This window comes from Rhamphochromis longiceps, linkage group LG19 (genome assembly GCF_057381845.1).
Source record: "Rhamphochromis longiceps isolate RC_006_pf linkage group LG19, R_longiceps_female_GT1.1, whole genome shotgun sequence".
Lineage (NCBI taxonomy): Eukaryota > Metazoa > Chordata > Actinopteri > Cichliformes > Cichlidae > Rhamphochromis > Rhamphochromis longiceps.
Genome location: NC_140575.1, coordinates 3,578,975 through 3,597,859, shown reverse-complemented (window position 1 = coordinate 3,597,859; position 18,885 = coordinate 3,578,975). Strand labels below are relative to the sequence as shown.

The following is an 18,885-nucleotide window of genomic DNA, read 5'->3' as shown; positions in this document are numbered from 1 at the left end:
ATATAAGATGTGACAATATCCTTTATATCGATATAGTCTATGTTACGTTATAATTATAGTTGTGGAGCCGCAAGTTTGCCTCTCTTTCGTCCACTTTTGTCTCTACGCAACGTTACTCCGCCTCGCCTTCACTGAAGACAACTCCCCCTCCTCCCCCATCGCTTCACGTGCAGGCAGCGACAAGACGGACACGGCAAATCTCCGTTAACGAGTTACTGCGCATCGCCCCATGCGTGGGGCTGGACGGCGTCAACGTGCTAACGAGCTAAACATGCTAACGAGCTAACCGCGCTAACGAGCTAACAGCGCTAACCCTAAAATCCTTTCATTCTCTCAAAAGTTGATAGCGCGCCTTATGTATGAATTCTGGTTGTGCTTGATGGCCGCGAACCGATTTTATGTGGTACACGGCGCTCAGCAATCTGTCAAAAAATGTTTTAGTACGACTTTGGTAAGCTGCGGAGCTGCACCGCTTGATAGATTGTCGGCGCATTACGGCTACCGAGGAGCTTCGCGGAGTGATACGTACTGTGCATCAACGTAATATTACCGTATTGTGTGTGTATAAGGACCATAAATGGCACCTGTAAGAGAGGTGGTTATGAAGCGGATTTCAAACTCCAGGCTATCAGTCACACAGTAAAACTTGGGAACAGAGCAGCTGTGAAATCTGTCTGTCTTTGTTATTACGCTCAGCGTCTTTTAGTTTACATTTTGACTGCACAATTGTGAGCTCTTTGTTTAGCACAAAAACAACCTTGTTTTCTTTTATTTATGGAGCATTATTATTTAATGAATGCTCATAATTTAATTTTGAGTAATTTTTCATGTACATCTGTGCTGTATGTTAATAAAAGTGCCTGTGTGACATCTGGGACACAGCTTTGACTAAGAACTCTCTTTTTGTTCTTACTTTATGGCTTAAAAAAAAAATTATCGAGATATATATCTTATATCGCCATCCAGCTAAAAAATATCGAGATATGAATTTTGGGTCTAGAATATCATATCATAATATATCTCTGATTAACCGGAATTACCCTTTATCACATAAACATTTATAATGGTATCACCACAAACAATAATATGACACAGCCCTACTTGACAGATATGCAAATTCTGAAAACATCATTAAAGTTAAGCAGTATACTAAGCATGTCATTACCCTCTTATTAATCCTTCCACTGCCATTCAGTTCTCTCTTGCCTTTAATGATGTGGTACAGTCAGATTTGATTTTACCACAGAGCAGAGCCGATCATCAGTATGGGGACCAGTATGCTGCATAATTTGCACAGTACAGTTTTCTGTTCTGGTGGCTGCTCATTTACAAACAAGCTCCTTGATTCGTTTTGGCTGGTCTTTCTGTGGTGACGAGGTGACTATTGCAAACAGTCATCTAAAGCAATGAAAAAAATACTGCAGTAAACAGTTTGCTATGATAGCTCAAAATAAACAACAGAGTTAAATATGAAACGATAGACTTGTGTTTAACGTTGTCATATCTCACAGCCCTAATAGCAGCTGTTCTGAAAAAGTAACAGTGCACAGAGGACCTGGATGGGGGAATCAGCCAAATGTGAATCTGTTAAGCTTTGGATTTTTACTGCTCCATTTCCAAAACTTTTAATCACATTTTGCTATTATGGTAACATGACAACAGTATATAGTATATACTGTTTCACTGTATTTCCTTGTGAACTGACCTGTGAATCAATGACAAAGATTAATGCTCCAGTGCCTCTGAAGATCATTTCGTAGTCAAAAGTGGGGTCAAAGAAGTCAATCTGACCAGGAAAGTCCCAGATCTGGAAACTGACAAAGGAGCTGCTGGAGACATCCTCTCTGCAGATCTTATTAGTACTCTCCAGGAACAGAGTCTCACTGGGAGACATTTTATGGAAAACCACTTTCTGGATGGAGGACTTCCCACTCCTTCTCAAGCCCATCAACAAAATACGAGGTTTGACCACACCATTCACGGAATCACTGAAGCCTGGAGCTATAAAACAGCAAAGGGAAACCTTTAGGTGAGCAATTCTAAATTAGACAAGTTCTAAAGATTGGTGCGCACGGTACTCTTAATTAGTGACGGCCAAATGAAGCTTTCTGAAACACTGAGACTTGTATTGAAAAAGGTGTCATTACTCAAAGCTTCTCAACACAGTCCTCTGCGGTGCCATCTGGTGTCCAAAAATATGAAGAGCAGCTTGAATCTACAACTTAAATTGAACTGCTTCAATTAACATTACAACACATCTCAGTACATTTTCCACCAGAGATGGGTGACGTTAGACACTTCAATATATTTCCAGTATGTCAATATAGTATTCACAGCACTTCACTGGTTTCACATTTTACCATCTTACACCCTGGAGTTTGCCAAAAGGCAAAGACGCACGACGTCTAGAGGAAACCAGCCACTGCTCATCACCAGCCAATACCATCCCTCCAGTGAAGCATGGTGGTGACAACATTATGCTGTGGAGATGTTTTGCAGCAGCAGGAACTGAGAGATTATTTACAGTCGAGGGAACGATGTACAATGTACAGAGTCATGAAACAGGAACTGCTAATCCAGTCTGGGTCTTTTTGGACTCCTTTTATCGTAAAGTTCCTGGGAGGGAATTTGCCAAATCTATTATGAAGGAGGGATGGAGGTTAACGAATCTGTTGATTTTAAACATTTAGAGAATTATTGTCAATAGTCCCACTGTTAACTTATTATTATATTATATTTACATTAAATCTGGCTTCTTTCAATTGCGCCAGATTTCTAAAGCTAAGTGTTATATACCACGCAGCGACCTTGAAAAACTTCCACGCTTTTGTGAACTCCAGGTTAGACTATTGTAATTCTCTTTACGTTGGTCTCTAATCCATTCCTCTTCATAGGCTACAGCTTGTTCAGAATGCTGCGGCTCGCCTTCTTACTGGTGCTGGAAAATTTGATTCTATTACTCCAGCTCTTGTTGATTTACACTGGTTCATGTAACTTTTTATCAAATATCGTATTGAGTTTAAAATTTTGTTACTCACTTTTAAAATTCTGAATAACATTGCGCCCAGTTATCTCACTGATCTCCTTATCTGTATGTTGCCGAGCGCTAAGATCATCGGGTCAATTACTAGTGCCATCGTGCCTTTGCTTCAGCTGCACCTAATCCTTGGAATAGGCTCCCCGCTTCTATTCGTGCCTCAGACTCTATCCAATCCTTCAAATCACAACTGAAAGCTTACTTATTTAACCTGGCCTTCCTGACCAGTTAGTGCCCTTATCGCATCTAAACGAATTAATTTCACTACTGGTTCTTTTAACTTCTTAGTTGATATTCTGTATCTATGAACTGACCTTCCTTCTGAACTGAGGTCTGATACCTTTTTTTTTTTTTTACCTCACTCTTCTTGTCTATTAGTGCCTCCCTTCTGTCTGTGCTAGTACCTGATCTGTATTTTGTTAATTGATTTATTTTGATCTTGTGTATTATTGTGAAGCACTTTGAAATACCTTTGGTTTATAAATGTGCTATACAAATAAAACTGTATTGCATTGTGTTGTATTGTATATTTGAATGACACATTGATCATTGTTATTACTTTTTTAATTGCTAATTGGTATTTAATAGCCATTTCAAGGAGTGGGAGGAGCCACTGGATATTTAGTCAGGGACTAGTGTGCCAGGTCATGATGGAGAGTGGACCATAGTAGCCTATTGTTAGGAGCCCTCATTAACGCGGTTTAGGCTAGTGCAGAGCTGTTTCTATTTAATTTAGAATTATCTTTAAATTGAAGGTTTCTTGTTTTTCCTTTGTTTCTTTGTAAAGTCTTTCTACTCCTACTTGGCTGCAAAAGTAGTTCTACTTGAGCAAAAGTTGTGAATATTTTTGTACACCTTATATTGTTATATTGTTCTTATATTGTTTTTTAATCATTTGCAATCGTTTTTTTTTAGATTTCTCCATATAATTTGTTAATTTGCAAGAATTTTGAAACTTTGTCTTCATGGGGTGTTATTACAAATTCATTTCATCTATTTAATTGTATTTAATCTAACATGACAACATGTGGAACAAGTGAAGCGCTGTCAGTAAATGACTTGTGTCAAGCCAGCCTCCAATTCGAGACTTGCAGTCAAGCCAGCCTCCAGTTTGTTTTACCTTCCCTGTGTATTCAAAGTATTACGGGAATGGATGTGGAAACCGGATTTCAAAATAAAAGCCAACTTCGAGTGAATTAACAGATATGTTAAGAACATAATAACATATAATTTAGGCTTTTTTTTACAAACTCTAATGTTAGATCTATATGACACAGCCTCGTACCCTAATTGTGCCCTGTCACTATCAAGGCCATCTTATTTTGGATTTCAAAGTAAAAGCCCTGTGAATCTTCATTTTTGAACTACTCTTTCAATGACTTAATAATGCTCTTAAAAGCAAAAGTCGTATTTCCAAATACTATTTGAACTTTATATCAACACTTTCCAACCACAGTCTTTTTACAGTGATACCATATCAATATCAAGTCAGTCTGATTTTGCCTTTCATAGTAATGGCCCTTTGAAATTGTCCATAATTGACTTAATCTTCTAACGATTCAAAATGCTCTAAAATGAAAAATTCTTGTTTCCACAGGGTAATTCCACCTTAGATCAACAGTATACAGCCCCACAGTGATACCATATCAATATCAAGTCATTCTGATTATGCCTTCCAAAATAAAAGCCTTTTTAAATTGTCCATAATTGACCTAACTTTCAGTGATTTCAAAATGTTTTAAAATGGAAATTTCCTGTTTCCACAGGGTAATTCCACTCCAGATCAACAGTATACAACCTCACGATGTTACCATATCAATATCAAAACATTCTGATATTGCTTTAAAAAATAAAAGCATTTTCAAACTGCCCATATCTGAGTTGCTCCTGGAACAATTTCAAAATGCTCTAAAATGGCACATTCCTGTTTCCACAGTGATACCATATCAATATCAAGTCATTCTGATTTTGCTCTCAAAAATAAAAGCCTTTTCAAATTGTCCATAATTGACCTAACTTTCAGTGATTTCAAAATGCTCTAAAAAGGAAAATTACTGTTTCCACAGTGTAATTCCACCTTAGATCAACAGTATACAGCCCCACAGTGATACCATATCAATATCAAGTCATTCTGATTATGCCTTCCAAAATAAAAGCCTTTTTAAATTGTCCATAATTGACCTAACTTTCAGTGATTTCAAAATGCTCTAAAATGGAAATTTCCTGTTTCCACAGGGTAATTCCACTTTAGATCAACAGTATACAGCCCCACAGTGATACCATATTAATATCAAGTCATTCTGATTTTGCCTTCCAAAGTAAAAGCCTTTTCAAATTGTCCACAATTGACCTAACTTTCAGTGATTTCAAAATGCTCTAAAATGGAAATTTCCTGTTTCCACAGGGTAATTCCACCTTAGATCAACAGTATACAGCCCCACAGTGATACCATATCAATATCAAGTCATTCTGATTATGCCTTCCAAAATAAATGCCCTTTCAAATTGAGCATATACGGCCTACTTTTTTGACGATTTCAAAATGTTCTTAAACAGAATTTTGCTGTTTCCACAGGATAATTTCACTTTAGTTCAACAGTATACAACCTCACGATGTTACCATATCAATATCAAGTCATTCTGATTTTGCTTTCAAAAATAAAAGCATTTTCAAACTGCCCATATCTGACTTGATCCTGGAACAATTTCAAAATGCTCTAAAATGAAAAATTCCTGTTTCCACAGGGTAATTCCACCTTAGATCAACAGTATACAGCCCCACAGTGATACCATATCAATATCAAGTCATTCTGATTATGCCTTCCAAAATAAATGCCCTTTCAAATTGAGCATATACGGCCTACTTTTTTGACGATTTCAAAATGTTCTTAAACAGAATTTTGCTGTTTCCACAGGATAATTTCACTTTAGTTCAACAGTATACAACCTCACGATGTTACCATATCAATATCAAGTCATTCTGATTTTGCTTTCAAAAATAAAAGCATTTTCAAACTGCCCATATCTGACTTGATCCTGGAACAATTTCAAAATGCTCTAAAATGGAAAATTCCTGTTTCCACAGGGTAATTCCACCTTAGATCAACAGTATACAGCCCCACAGTGATACCATATCAATATCAAGTCATTCTGATTATGCCTTCCAAAAGAAAAGACTTTTTAAATTGTCCACAATTGACCTAACTTTCAGTGATTTCAAAATGCTCTAAAATGGAAATTTCGTGTTTCCACAGGATAATTCCACTCCAGATCAACAGTATACAGCCCCACAGTGATACCATATTAATATCAAGTCATTCTGATTATGCCTTCCAAAATAAAAGACTTTTCAAATTGCCAAGATACGACCTACTCTTTTAAAGATTTCAAAATGCTCTAAAAGTGAAAATTGCTGTTTCCACAGGATAATTTCACTTTAGGTCAACAGTATACAACCTCACGATGTTACCACATCAATATCAAGTCATTCTGATTTTGCTTTCAAAAATAAAAGCATTTTCAAACTGCCCATATCTGACTTGATCCTGGAACAATTTCAAAATGCTCTAAAATGGAAAATTCCTGTTTCCACAGGGTAATTCCACCTTAGATCAACAGTATACAGCCCCACAGTGATACCATATCAATATCAAGTCATTCTGATTATGCCTTCCAAAATAAATGCCCTTTCAAATCGAGCATATATACGACCTACTTTTTTAACGATTTCAAAATGTTCTTAAAAAGAATTTTGCTGTTTCCACAGGATAATTTCACTTTAGGTCAACAGTATACAACCTCACGATGTTACCATATCAATATCAAGTCATTCTGATTATGCCTTCCAAAATAAAAGACTTTTCAAATTGCCAAGATACGACCTACTCTTTTAAAGATTTCAAAATGCTCTAAAAGTGAAAATTGCTGTTTCCACAGGATAATTTCACTTTAGGTCAACAGTATACAACCTGACGATGTTACCACATCAATATCAAGTCATTCTGATTTTGCTTTCAAAAATAAAAGCATTTTCAAAATGCCCATATCTGACTTGATCCTGGAACAATTTCAAAATGCTCTAAAAGTGAAAATTGCTGTTTCCACAGAATAATTTCACTTTAAATCAACAGTATACAACCCCACAGAGATACGATGTTAAGATCAAGTCACTCTGATTTTGCCTTCCAAAATAAAAGTATTTTCAAATTGCCCGTAGACGACCTACTTGTTTGACGATTTCAAAATGCTCTTAAATTGAAAGATGCTGTTTCCACAGGATAATTCCACTTTAGATCAACAGTATCCAACCCGACAGTAAAACCATGTAAATTTCATGTTGGTCTGATTTCGCCTTTCAAATTAATGGCCCGTCGAATTTGTCCATATGTGATATACTCTTTCAATTATTTCAGAATGTTTTAAAAATGAAAATTGCTGTTTCAACACATATTGGGTTTTCATTTTGAAAAGCAAAATCAGACTCAATTGATTATGACAGAATTGAATCATAAAGATGATGTAAAAGGAAGCTGAAATTGCCACTAGGTTGTAATTGATAGTACGTTTATATTTTAAGTCTGTGGAAAGATGTCATTCTAAATAAAGAAATTACAAAACTGCTTGCAAACCAACCATGACATCTTTCCACAGACTTAAAATATAAACGTACTATCAATTACAACCTAGTGGCAATTTCAGCTTCCTTTTACATCATCTTTATGATTCAATTCTGTCATAATCAATTGAGTCTGATTTTGCTTTTCAAAATGAAAACCCAATATGTGTTGAAACAGCAATTTTCATTTTTAAAACATTCTGAAATAATTGAAAGAGTATATCACATATGGACAAATTCGACGGGCCATTAATTTGAAAGGCGAAATCAGACCAACATGAAATTTACATGGTTTTACTGTCGGGTTGGATACTGTTGATCTAAAGTGGAATTATCCTGTGGAAACAGCATCTTTCAATTTAAGAGCATTTTGAAATCGTCAAACAAGTAGGTCGTCTACGGGCAATTTGAAAATACTTTTATTTTGGAAGGCAAAATCAGAGTGACTTGATCTTAACATCGTATCTCTGTGGGGTTGTATACTGTTGATTTAAAGTGAAATTATTCTGTGGAAACAGCAATTTTCACTTTTAGAGCATTTTGAAATCTTTAAAAGAGTAGGTCGTATCTTGGCAATTTGAAAAGTCTTTTATTTTGGAAGGCAAAATCAGAATGACTTGATATTAATATGGTATCACTGTGGGGCTGTATACTGTTGATCTGGAGTAGAATTATCCTGTGGAAACACGAAATTTCCATTTTAGAGCATTTTGAAATCACTGAAAGTTAGGTCAATTGTGGACAATTTGAAAAGGCTTTTACTTTGGAAGGCATAATCAGAATGACTTGATATTGATATGGTATCACTGTGGGGCTGTATACTGTTGATCTAAGGTGGAATTACCCTGTGGAAACAGGAATTTTCCATTTTAGAGCATTTTGAAATTGTTCCAGGATCAAGTCAGATATGGGCATTTTGAAAATGCTTTTATTTTTGAAAGCAAAATCAGAATGACTTGATATTGATGTGGTAACATCGTGAGGTTGTATACTGTTGACCTAAAGTGAAATTATCCTGTGGAAACAGCAATTTTCACTTTTAGAGCATTTTGAAATCTTTAAAAGAGTAGGTCGTATCTTGGCAATTTGAAAAGTCTTTTATTTTGGAAGGCATAATCAGAATGACTTGATATTGATATGGTAACATCGTGAGGTTGTATACTGTTGACCTAAAGTGAAATTATCCTGTGGAAACAGCAAAATTCTTTTTAAGAACATTTTGAAATCGTTAAAAAAGTAGGTCGTATATATGCTCGATTTGAAAGGGCATTTATTTTGGAAGGCATAATCAGAATGACTTGATATTGATATGGTATCACTGTGGGGCTGTATACTGTTGATCTAAGGTGGAATTACCCTGTGGAAACAGGAATTTTCCATTTTAGAGCATTTTGAAATTGTTCCAGGATCAAGTCAGATATGGGCAGTTTGAAAATGCTTTTATTTTTGAAAGCAAAATCAGAATGACTTGATATTGATATGGTAACATCGTGAGGTTGTATACTGTTGAACTAAAGTGAAATTATCCTGTGGAAACAGCAAAATTCTGTTTAAGAACATTTTGAAATCGTCAAAAAAGTAGGCCGTATATGCTCAATTTGAAAGGGCATTTATTTTGGAAGGCATAATCAGAATGACTTGATATTGATATGGTATCACTGTGGGGCTGTATACTGTTGATCTAAGGTGGAATTACCCTGTGGAAACAAGAATTTTTCATTTTAGAGCATTTTGAATCGTTAGAAGATTAAGTCAATTATGGACAATTTCAAAGGGCCATTACTATGAAAGGCAAAATCAGACTGACTTGATATTGATATGGTATCACTGTAAAAAGACTGTGGTTGGAAAGTGTTGATATAAAGTTCAAATAGTATTTGGAAATACGACTTTTGCTTTTAAGAGCATTATTAAGTCATTGAAAGAGTAGTTCAAAAATGAAGATTCACAGGGCTTTTACTTTGAAATCCAAAATAAGATGGCCTTGATAGTGACAGGGCACAATTAGGGTACAAGGCTGTGTCATATAGATCTAACATTAGAGTTTGTAAAAAAAAAAAAAAAAGCCTAAATTATATGTTATTATGTTCTTAACATATCTGTTAATTCACTCGAAGTTGGCTTTTATTTTGAAATCCGGTTTCCACATCCATTCCCGTAATACTTTGAATACACAGGGAACGTAAAACAAACTGGAGGCTGGCTTGACTGCAAGTCTCGAATTGGAGGCTGGCTTGACACCAGTGATAAATGCCAGTACCCCTGGCACTTCTGTAGGTGTGCACAGTTGACATTATCATGCTGTACACAACTTCGCTAGTTACGCCCACGATTGTAGAGAAAACAGCCCGTTTTCCGAGTGTGTGACCTTCCAAAGCAGTGAAGTTGCAAAAATCCCATACCTCTGTCCTCACAGCTCAGGTCGGCATCAGAGAACGCCTCCAGGTCGTACTCGTCGTCGTCATATTCCAGAGCTTCGTCCTCCTCTCCGCACAGGACTGAAACTTTCTCACTGGTCATGCTGATGTTTTGTTTTGGATTCAAACTGCTCGTGGTATCCAGCTTTCCCACAGCGTTCACCTGATACGTGAGCGCCATGCCGGTGAACTTTCACCCGCGGTCCCCGCCTCCAGTCGCTGCATACGCAGCCAAGCAGGGAGGTGTCAAAGCGTAGGTTTAGTCTTGGTAGCTTTACAACACTCCGTCTCATACTGTAGTAAAGTATTTAGAAGCAAATTAAAATTACATTTCTGATAAATATTTATTTAAGATTTGCTTTACTATTTATTTCAAAAAAGGTCTACACATTAAAAGAAAGCAAAGCATTAGGGTAATAGGGAAAAGACATCTGAATGATCTTCAGACGTATGTGGCTGTGAAACAATAGCTGCATCCATCTTGGGGTGACTGTGGCTCAGGGGATTTGGAAGCTCATCTGTAACTGGAAGGTTGCTGGTTCAGGCTGCTCTCTCTGTCCTGGTCGTTGTGTCCTTGGGCAAGACACCTTACCCTACTGGTGATAGCCAGAGGGGCCGATGGCACGATATGGCAGCCTGGCTTCTGTCAGTCTTCCCCCAGGGCAGCTGTGGCTACAACTGTAGCTGCCTCCACCAGTGTGTGAATGTGAGAGTGAATGAATAGTGGCATTGGAAAGCGCTTTGGGTGCCTAGAAAAGCGCTACATAAATGCACTCCATTATTATTAAAACATGATAATAATAATAATAATAGCACCATGCCGAGTGTGTGTTTTGTTGTTGTTTTCCCATCGACCTATTTATCTGTGCTGTGCTTTTTTGGAAATCGAATTTCCCAGAGGAACCCACCCGAGGGATTAATAAAGTTCTATCTTATCCTTATTACTAAATATGTGTTTCATTTTTACACCTTTTTCTGAGTCTTCTTGTTTGTTTCTTGTTTGTCTCTGTGGAGAACCTAATTGTTTTCACATGGGACCAACTGAACACATCAGTGATACTGAATGGAACCAGACCTGTGAGGAGCCAAGGAGGACAGAACGGGGCTGTAGAACTAAGCAAAGAGTTAAGAGGGGGATATACACTTACTGTCCACTTTATTGGGGACACTTATTCAACTTCTCATTAACACAGATGTCTAATTAGCCAATTACAAAACAGCAACTCAATAATATTTTATTTATTCTTTTTATTATTAGTCCTTTATTTATCCAGGTAAAAAAAATCTTATTGAGATAAAAATTCTCATTTCCAAGAGAGACCTGACATCATGGCAGCAAAAGTCAAAAACATGTACACAACAAATAGAATATCCCATACAAACATGTGAACAATATACAATAACAGATTAATTAAGAGCAACATTAAAAACAATCACACTGAGTAAAAGAGTCATTGTCTTGTTCCTTTAAGAGGGACTTAAACTCCCCCAAGGTAAGCAATTCTGATCATTTCAGTTCCTTCTGCAGATTATTCCAGAAAACAGGGGCAGCATATTTAAAAACCTTTTTTCCTAATTCTCTTCTGATTTTTGTGGACAATCAATTGTGAGAACGAAGGCTGTATTGGTTGTGTTTTTACCAGTGTTGGGTAAGTTACTTTAAATTAGTAACTTAGTTACATTACTAGTTACTCCTATCAAAAGTAACTCAGTTACTTCAAGTTACTCGTTACTTTCAAAGTAACTAGTTACTAGGGAACGGAACTTTGGTTTTACCCAGAATTCTCTTATTAATGTGTTGCTTCCCTAACTGGATGCCCAGCAAGGATGCCAGTCTTCTAGCTTGCTTACATGTTAGCACTATCCTGCCACAAATACACTGTGCCACCTAATGGCCTGAACCTAAAATGGTTAAAATGGCAGTGTAGTAGTGCGAGTGCAAGTTAATGATGAAATGCATGAAACTAAATTAGAAATTAACAAAAAGCTGAAAATTTAAATTGTTAAAAGTTTCAATGTGAATAGTTGTTTTTTGTATTATATGATTTATTTATTACATTTTATGTGGAGTGAATAAATAAAAGTATATTTACGGTGGCCCCCAGAGACAAAGCACGTACAAACTCCAAAACACGTACGAACTCCGAAGCACGTACAAAACACAACAGAAGTGCTCCAGGATGCTAGGGGCAGTGTTGAGCTTTTGTTGTTGTTTTAAAATTATTTATATGAGTGCTTGTGTATAAATACACAAACAATACACATATGCTTTCAATTGTGTAATTTAAGTGATCCAGGTAGCTCTGTTTTGCAAGTTCAGTTACGCTAGAAATGTGGTTTGGAGTTTGTACATTCTTTGGAGTTTGTGCGTGCTTTGTCTCTAGGGGCCACTGTATATATTTATATATAAACATATATAAATAAACCACTTTTTTTTTTACATGAGTAATTCCGTTCGTGCATAATTTTATATTGTTGTTAATAATAAATTAATTAAAGCAACAAAACAACCTGAAGAGCCGGTTGGGAGCCGAAAGAGCCGGTTCTCTAAAAAGAGCCAGAAATCCCATCACTAACAGAGCCGCCTCCAGCCACAGGTGAGTTTCCTTGTCAGGGTGTGCACTCCTGGTTTGTCCAATCAAAGCCTCCTTCCTCTAATTAACTGGAGATCCTCAAATTGACACCAGCCTGCAGTCTGTGGACCTGGGGAAATGGTGAGCAAAGGGAGAGGGAAAGAAAAGATGCAGCCTGCAGACATGTAACAGCCATGTACAGTACACAAGTTCCATAGAGGACTGTGCTGTTACCTTGCACACGTCAGACTTTCAGGACATCTTCAGGTCATGCCACCAACAGAAGTACTCTGATGACTCTGCAGTGGCTGGATGTATTAGTAATGGGCATGAGAAGTAGAGAGCACTAGATAATTTTATGAAATGGGCAAGGAGAAACCATTTGCTTCTGAATGTGAATAAGACCAGAGACATGATAATCGAAAAAGACAGCTACATGTCAGGGTAATACCCTGGGACAGGATGTTGATGTGATAGAGAAGTAAAAGGAAAGTTTTAAGCTTAACCTTGAGAGTAGAGAGGGTGGCTGTTCCTTAATCCAAACTAGGAGCTGGTTTCACAGAAGAGGGGCCCGAGAGCTGAAGACTCTGCCTCTCATTTAATTTTTAAAAATTGTAATCCAGTAGTCTGTGAATGAATTGTTCTATCTGGGTGATATGGTGCTATGATGTCTTTAAGATAAGATAGGGCCTGATTATTCAAGACCTTGTATGTGTTGCATGCGAGGAGAAGGATATTAAATTTGATTCTTGAAAGAGCCAATGAAGAGAATGTCTTTCTCTCTAGTCCACGTCAGTACCATTGCTGATACAACCAAAGGGGTTTCAGCGAGTTTTTAGGATAACCTAATAACAATTTATTTCAGTAGTCCTGCCTAGAAGTAATAAATGCACTGTCAAGAAATAGTAGAGTTTAGGTAACTGTTCTGAACTGTGTTGGGCCCATGGCACTGAACAACTTAGACATAAACTTCAAAATACAGCTGCTATAATAAAATGTGTTCCCCTCTGCTGTATAATCCATTATTATAAATATGAATGTTATGAAGAAATAAGTTGCCCAAAGAGGGGTCACAGGGAATCAGTTTCTATGCCATGTGTCTCAGTATATGATTTAAAGGTTTATTATTACCTGAGATACACAGATTAAGCTACACTAAACACCAATGCATATTGTAACAGGAACAGGAAGTGATACAATATCAGAGTGAGAGCCAGCACCAAATGAGAGCACCACCAATGCAAATATAGTGCCAAATCTCAACAAGCGACTAAACTAAATTAAATAATATAATATATTACACTTAAAAATATAAGAAATAGCTCTAATATATACAAATAGATCAATATAAATATCAAGAACATTACAGAGATTAAATATATATAATCACACGAGCCAAGGGGTGAAAATGGGTGTGGGTCACAATCAGCCAAGGTTTCAGGTGAATTCATTGTGAAACCTAGCTCCAACCTGTCATGTGATTTACTGAGGTCAAATGGCCCAGGATGTGAGTGGGCATTAAGGCGTCTGGGGGTGGATCTCAAAACTGGATTATAGATGGCAGACAGTTGGTCACACATATATTTCCCTTAGTATTTAGGTATGAACACAAAGCAAAGATGATCAAACCAGCACAAAGAGACTTTAAAGTGATTCTACTGTAAAAGCATTGAACAGGTAGAAACAGAGGCTTCAGCCTGACTGTTCATCAGTTTGTTACCTGTTGAAGTTAAGCAGTGACTGGCTTCACCGCAAATGATGGCTCACGTTATCACAGTGCTGGGCTAGGGCCAGCATTCATTCAGCTTTATCATCACTCTGGGTTCTTGGCTTGCATGCTAAGTACAGGTGCTTGCGAAGAGAGGGAAGCAAGAGTACTATATGTGTCACATTTGTCTTCTTTTTTTTTTACATGAACCATAGCAGGGGTACCAAACATGAGGCTTAGGGGCTAGAATTGCCCCGGCAAAGACTCCTATCCACTCCAGTCCCACTGCATGGTTATGGAAAATGTAAAGGAGGACATACATTTATTTGGTAAAAAAAAAAGTTGCTGTGAATTAACAAAAATGTTCTGTTTTCTAATTAATAAGCAGCTTTCACTGCTAATTACAAGCCTGTCTGGACAATAAGCTACTGAAACTTTTTCTGCAATTTTACACAATTGGTTTAAGGCCCAAAGAGTCATGCCTGACATCCCTGAAGGAGAGAGAGAGAGAAACATGGGCAACATAACAAAAACTGTTTCTTTTTTTTATTGAAAAATAAGTCCTTTCTTGCCTTTTTCCTTTAGACCCTGATATGCTTACTCCAAAGGTCAGTTGTTAAAACGGCTCCTTTGAAACATACAGCAATAAATCAGAGAGACTTGACTCTCTGATTTATCCTAAAGAACAATTTCAAGGTATTACACTGTATAAGCAATAGTAACTTGATTTCGAAATAAACCTGCACATTTCTTGCAGCAGTGAGTTATTGTGCTTTGAAGATCATCACTGGGAGTGACTAGGATGGACAAGGTTAGACAGGATTATTGAAGAGGAAGAATTCAGGTTGTGTGTTTTTTTTGGGATAAAATTAGAGAAGCAAGACTGAGATGGTTTAGATAACTGCAGAGGAGGGATAGTGGATATATTGGACAAAGGATATTTAATATGGAGCTGCCAGGCAGGAGGAAAAGAGAAGGATGATATTAAAGATTCATTGATGTAGTGAAAGAGGACATGCTGCTACTGACATCCTCTTGGTCCTTTTACACCAGCCCTAATCGAGCCCCACTTGTTCCAGCCACCTCTCATGTGGAGATCGGATCATCTTATAACTCCTGATCTCCATGATCTATATTTACAAAGACATCAGTAAAAAACTCTCCCAAGCTAATTTAGCATATTAAAGGAAGAATTAACTAAGAAAAGAATTAATCTAAGCACTCGGGGCAGTGACCCCCAAACTGGGTGCGTGGCTTGAGCAGATGATCTGATCTGAAACATAGGTGTTACAAATGTGCAAAAAAACGAAGCCATCAAGAATGGGGCAAACAGTTTCTAATGACACGAAGACTCCTGCACGCCTTTTGGGCCATGTTTTGAGGATGTAGAAATCCATGTTGTGAAGTGAAATTTGGGCCGGTCATAGGTCTTTTCTTCCACGTTCGGGGGACTACCCTTGGTTGCAGTCTTTTTTCAGATCTACCCACATCTTAATGTGTTTACATTTTCTACATTTTTTACCTAAAGCACATTTAGACTAGCTTTGTCAGACAACCCAAGAAAGACTGATGAGCTGACGAGTGCCTGATGCTGTGCAGTGACACAAGCCAACGCAACCATTACCCTCGAGTTTTTCATCAATTGTCCCGCTGAGCCAACATTCAGCCAGGAGAGAAACAATCTGCACGCAGTGGAGATGAGTGCCCTAACAGATGGGATCAGATCAGGCCAGAAAGCAGTAGGATTGGTCTGAAGTGATCATTTTAGCATTTATACTTCAGAATTTGCTTTTGAGGTGATATCTGTCTTCCTAGAATATTTGTTTTATTTCTAAAGGTTTGGGTCATTTCTAAGCTTTAGTTACAGTAACTGGACAAACTATAGCTGCAACTATAGCTGAACTTTAAAAAACACCCAACCAATAACATGATCACAGATTGTGGAAACAAGCCTTAATGAGAACTACGAGTACAGTTATTTCATTCATTGTCTGCTGAGGTCACCCCTTACAGTTAGAGCCACTTCGTGCTTCAGCATGGATGTGTCAGGTGTCATTTAGTTTGAACTATTGTCCTAGATTGAAGGAACTTTATGAACTAAAAGAAATGACAGGATACTATACTAACTGGTAGGGGTGCAACGATACACAAAATTCACGGTTCGGTTCGATACTTTGGTGTCACGGTTCGATATTTTTTCGATACAAAAAAATGTTCATGCCTTTTTAATTTGTCATTTATTAAAATTATAAATATATATTTTAACTCAAAAGTACAGTTTTTAAATTTAACCCTAACCGTTGTGCGTGTTTTTTATTTTGACAGCGAATGCGCACCTGCGGACCACTTATGTGCAGCCCTGGTTATTTAGCTCGTCATATTGCAGCCACAGAAATTCTTTTGTCCATGAAACCATAAAGCTGCACTTTCTTTTTGCCTTATAGTCTGATTTGCCATAACTTTTCCGTTTTGTGGTAAGCTTTTCTTTGGCTGTCACTTCTTCACCCTGACCTGTCTTATTTGGCTCAGCAGAGCTAAAATATATATACTGCTGCTTTTACACACGGACTCACATAAGCTCAGCGATTCTCTGCGCGATCAACCTCTCACATGTTTAAGCTGCGGGAGATTTCACTTGTCATGTTTGCATAGTAAGCTAACGATTAATAAGACCATGTCAGAGGAATTGGTGCACAAATTATCATCACTCACAGATCAGTGCTGTCGCTCTCTATACACAGTTCGCACGATTGCAAAGTGAAAGCAAAAAAACAAGCGCAAATTCAAACGCGATTTCAATATGTCACATATTGACAGTGGCTCACCGATGCCAATGACATAATTACCCAGCTACATTTCTGAAAGAATGCAAAAGCATTGACATATATTTTTCCTTCCTACAATAGCCCGACGGGCAGGGTAGCCCGTCTGAAAAAAATCGCTAGCCCCCGGACGTCGGGCTAGCGATTTTGCGAGCCCTGTATCTGATTGAGGAATCACTCATCTTTGGAAAAGAGAGTTTATTACAGAGAAATGTCTCTTTCCAAAATAAAAGCTATACTATCCGCTTCTTCTGGGCTATATTATCAGCAGCATAAGGAGAATCATGTGCTAACAGCTGTCTAAATGACTCGGCTAAAGTTAGTAGCATGCTTATTGTTTTTGTCTTTGCACTAGGATGATGTCGGTGTAAATGTGCAGTCATATTCGTCGTGTTCCCACTAGTGCTTTCAGGTTAATCTCGTTGAAATAACCTTAACGCCACAACACGGCAAATCTCCGTTAACGAGCTACCGCCGATCGCCCCGTGCATGGGGCTAGACGGCCAACACGTTAACGAGCTAACTGCGCTAACACACTAGTTCCCACCCATGTAATTGAGCATTGCATGGCACATCCAACATACTGTTTTACTTTAGTCCATGACTCGCTTACCTTCAGGGTCATACGTCACATGAAAACCAAAATAATTCCAAACGCCAGATCTGAATGAGGGGTGGGGGAGGTGCCCTGCGCTCTTCCTTCTGACTATGCTGTCTGTGTTGAGCACTCAGTGGATCTGCGCTCGACAGTGCAGCCTAGGCGGAGTAGTCGAATGCAGATTCACTGAGCGCTCAACACAGACAGCATCGTCAGAAGGAAAGTTGATAAAATAAATTACAAATGTTGTATTGTTCGATACATATGCGTACCGAACCGAAAGCACTGTATCGAACGGTTCAATATCGATACGAATATCGTTGCACCCCTACTAACTGGATACTATAGCTCCTCTGAAAAGAAAGCCTCAAATCAGAAGTATTTGACTTTTTGCACCTTAAAACAGATAACTGGTGTCCTTGAAAAGAAATGGCGCCTGACTAATTTAGAAGATCATCATTATTGTTGCACATAGTATAGAGGAAAAAATAGTTCCACTATTTAAAAAAAAGCCCTCTGTGATGCTATATAAAGAAATAAGAAGCCAAGGATTCCTTCAGTAATTACTTCCTCTTTTAGACCCCATTCCTACAAGACTGCTCAAAGAAGTCCTGCCATTAATTAATGCTTCAATCTAAAATATGATCATTCTATCTCTATTGATAGGCTACGTAACACGGGAGTTTCAGTCAGGTTTCAGAGCTCATCACAGCACAGAAACAGCTTTAGTGAAGGTTACAAATGATCTTCTTATGGCCTCTGACAGTGGACTCATTGGCGTTTGTTACTTTTGACTATTTTATTACAGCAATTAGAGCACGCTGTAGATATTAAACATACTGTGCTGTATTGGTTTGAATCTATCTGTCTATCTAACAGACTCCAATTTGTTCATGTAAATGGAGAGACCTCTTCACACACTGAGGTTAATTTTGGAGTTCCACAGGGCTTCGTGCTAGGGCCAGTTCTGTTTGCATTATACATGCTTCCCTTAGGCAGTGTCATTAAAAGCCACAGCATAAATTTTCACTGCTATGCAGATGACACCAATCTTTATTTATCCATGAAGCCACATAACAGATATATATATATATTTACACCACAGGAATGTCTTAA

General features: G+C 37.7%; 1 protein-coding gene across 2 annotated transcripts in view; it reads right to left on the bottom strand.

Annotated features, from left to right (window-relative positions):
- rragd (ras-related GTP binding D) overlaps positions 1-10,264 on the bottom strand; it is an 83,069-nt gene extending 72,805 nt beyond the window's left edge. For both annotated transcript variants that reach the window (XM_085391588.1, XM_085391589.1), the window contains exons 1-2: positions 10,054-10,264; positions 1,706-2,001 (exon numbers count right to left, since the gene is read on the bottom strand). In XM_085391588.1, coding sequence (XP_085247714.1) covers positions 1,706-2,001; positions 10,054-10,249 — 492 coding nt within the window. In that variant the 5' untranslated portion in view covers positions 10,250-10,264. The remainder of the gene's footprint in view (positions 1-1,705; positions 2,002-10,053) is intronic.
- Positions 10,265-18,885: the final 8,621 nt, after the last annotated feature.